This window comes from Eschrichtius robustus, chromosome 2 (assembly GCF_028021215.1).
Source record: "Eschrichtius robustus isolate mEscRob2 chromosome 2, mEscRob2.pri, whole genome shotgun sequence".
In the NCBI taxonomy this organism is placed as follows: domain Eukaryota; kingdom Metazoa; phylum Chordata; class Mammalia; order Artiodactyla; family Eschrichtiidae; genus Eschrichtius; species Eschrichtius robustus.
Genome location: NC_090825.1, coordinates 16,995,594 through 16,998,954, shown reverse-complemented (window position 1 = coordinate 16,998,954; position 3,361 = coordinate 16,995,594). Strand labels below are relative to the sequence as shown.

Here is a 3,361-nt window from a genome sequence, read left to right as displayed (position 1 = left end):
GGGAACGGAACCGGACAAGTCTGGAAGAACCTTTGGATGATGATGGAGGTCTGACCCCTTCAAGAAGAGAAGAAAGAAAGGAAGTGAAACATGGTTTTAAGAGAATTCTAGTAAAGGTATCAGGCAGTCCTGAGCCAATGTTCCCACTTAGGGGAGTGTTTCCCAGAAATGGTCCATCTTAGTACATCTATCATGCTTGGTCATTGATTAGGAGCAGCTGTGAGAATCACAACTTCCATCCTAACGGGTTCTGCATCTCATAAGGCAGCAACTGAGGCTGCAAGTCATATATGTAGGAGAGCCCATAGATGTATTGTCATAGCAGCCAGAGCATTTGACACCTGCCCCCCCCCGTGTTTGTCCTTCCAATCTGGATGCCTTTGCTAAATCTCTTCTATACAGACTTTCTGATTCTTTATTGAAGTATAAATTAAAAAGCTCAGGGGTCAAGTGAGAGAATAAATACGTGTTGTTACATGATTAAAGTGTACGCACAGTGTGAATCATATAATATATAGTTTGGGTAAATTTAAAATAGACATATTCAAATATATCCCGAGTAAAGAGGATCCTCTCAATTTAAATCAGTTAATGTGAAATTTCAAAGTGAAAGCTCTGTATGTAATTAGACAACAAAGTGCCACTAACCACTTTTGTTATATTTTTAAATGCTTCTTTTTAATGTATTATTTATAATGTTCTTTATCAAGGATTTAAAACTTTCTGCAAAACACTTCTGAAAACTCTGTTTCAAAGTAGATTAGCTACTTCAACTTCTGTTCAAAATAATGTAGTTACACTTTCTTTTAAATAAGAGTTTAAGTTTATAACTGATGGAAGCAGGAAGCTGATCACACTTCTCCTAAAAAAAGTGAATTTTTAGAAAAGCAAATTGACCAAGAAACCATTAAGAACTCAAGAGTTCTAATCATGGTGGGCAGGGGACTCTATAAGCCAGTGGTATAGGGAAGCCTGTCTAGTTTCGTTCCCATTCTTCATCCCTGTGGGAGAAGGGATGAAAGGATGTAGGAGCTCTTGGGACACAGCTGATCCAGAGTGCCAGAAAAGACAAATTACAGCTTTCAAGAGATGGGAAATAGTCATGGAAATGAATCACCCTTGCTAAGGTGGTAATGGCTGATTGTTGTATGATAAACAGTTCCAGAAAGACTTCGTTGCCAAGAGCCTGAAGGTTAAGGAAAAACATCAGGAAGAATTTCTGACTGACAACCTGAATTCCAGGTGAGTCAGAAGAGAACCTTGTAATAAAAGGCTATATGTATGATCAGGGTGAATTAGGAAGACAAGTTAAATAGGATTTAAAATTAATGTGCTGCATGTATATTGTCATTTCCTTAGTGAACTGGTTCTAAGGAGATGATAACCTCTTTTATGAATTTTGAGTTTACTTAATTTTTTAATATATTTTAATTAAAACACAAGAAATGGTGTATAACACCCTATTAATAACCTAAAATATGATAAGGTTAGCCATCTGTCTTGCTGAAAAGCAATCTCTGAAAATCCTAATTCTGCTGACAAACACATGTTTGCAAACTGGAATCTTGAACACACACGCTTGGACACTTAGAAGGGAGCTGCCAAAAAGGAAACAAAGAAAATCAAACTTCAGTTATGAATGGAGAATCAATGCAGAGAGTGTTATAACTTACTCATGTATGAGGGACAGAAGACTGTATTCTAGTGGAACACATGAGGCCAGGATAACTCAATGACTGTTGTATATGACCTTCTTTCAATAATTAGGGGCCTAGCAACCGCGCAGCCCTGCTATGGCGGCCGCGGGTCCCAGTGTCTTCCTGCTCATGGTCAACGGGCAGGTGGAGAGCGCCCAGTTTCCTGAGTATGACGATCTCTACTGCAAGTACTGTTTCGTGTACGGCCAGGACTGGGCCCCCACGGCGGGGCTGGAGGAGGGCATCTCACAGATCACGTCCAAGAGCCAGGATGCGCGGCGCGCGCTTGTGTGGAACTTCCCCATCGACGTCACCTTTAAGAGCACCAACCCCTACGGCTGTGAGTCCGCGGGCCTCGTCCTGCCCCCGTGTCCACACACGGACCTTCCCTGCCCGTCCCCTGGGCTCTCGACCACCCTTGTCACGTGCTCTCAGCCACCTGGCTGCTTCCCCCTCCTCCCCGCCCCCTTCCTGCTCATCTGTGTGCACTTGACCTTTCTGAGGTTCTGACGGAGCCGGTGAGGCCCGGCCTGAAGCCTTGGGTAGCGCCTGCCTGCGAAGGCCAGAGCCTGGCTCAGCAGTCTGGCCAGCAGGCCTGCCCTGACAGCTCTCCCCTGTCCATCACAGCTGTGCTTCTGCCAGACCCGAGCGCCCTGCTCCTCCTCCAAGTCCCTGCCCTTCTCTCTGCCCGGGGTACCTGGCCCTCATCCTACCTCTGGCCTTCCCAAAGCCCTCCTCGCCTGCAGTGTTTGCTTTCTACCTTACCTGGCGGTTATCAGTCACTCTCACTTAATAAGCGCCAACTGTGTGCAAAGCCTGGGGTTCGCTCCACAGGGGCCGTGAATACTCTCCCTAGGTGGGCTTGGCCAGGCTTTGTAACCCTATCTGGTAGGTAGATTCTTCTCCACTTCTAGGAAACTGAGACTCAAAAAAGTGACATCATTTGCCTTCAGCTTTACACTGAGTAGCTGAGCATGGATTTGATTTCAGGTCCGTCTGATTTCACGGTCCAGGCCTTACGCTGCGTGTGGCGGGGACTCAGGCTCACCGGGCGCAGCGGGTCTGGAGCAGAGGCTTCCTGGCTGTCCCCCTGGGCGGGGACTGCAGTCCTGCTGTCATCGTCCACGAGAAACTTCCACAGGCTTCCTGGAACAGGGCACTAGGTAAAGGACCAATCTCCTCCTGCTGAGGACAGCTAGGAAAGGTGAATAAAATATTAAAAAGCAAAACCAGAAAAACTACTGGAAGGCATCAGACAGGTAGCAAAGTAGTGGCGCTTTAGCAGGCCAAGACCCAGGAAAAAAGCAGAGCTCCAGAGACACCCCCAGCCACAGCTCCCCTGGGAGTATTTGCTGATTCCAGCAGAGGTGATCGAGATGCTGATCGAGACTTTTGTCGGCCGCTCTGGGCTGGGGACCCAGGAGCCAGGAAGATCCTGCCACCTCAGAGCTCTGAGAGAACAGCCCGCCCTGGCCTGCGGCCCGGCTGCCCTCATCCCCGCCCTGGACGTGGTGCCAAACATCCACAAACTGCGCCTAACAGGACACCAGAAGGGTGATCTATCGTGAGCAAGGAGGGTTTAATCCAGAAATAAGAAGTTCGTGCAACATCTAAAATCAACCAGTGAGACTCACTACGTTAAAAAGAAAGTCGCCATCATACCC

General features: G+C 47.2%; 1 protein-coding gene across 1 annotated transcript; it reads left to right on the top strand.

Annotated features, from left to right (window-relative positions):
- Window positions 1–1,776: 1,776 nt before the first annotated feature.
- On the top strand, window positions 1,777–2,860 carry LOC137758794 (B9 domain-containing protein 1-like). The gene is made up of 2 exons (XM_068534790.1): window positions 1,777–2,037; window positions 2,688–2,860. Exons 1-2 carry the CDS (start codon window positions 1,794–1,796, stop codon window positions 2,858–2,860), a joined length of 417 nt encoding a protein of 138 aa, XP_068390891.1. The 5' UTR covers window positions 1,777–1,793.
- Window positions 2,861–3,361: the final 501 nt, after the last annotated feature.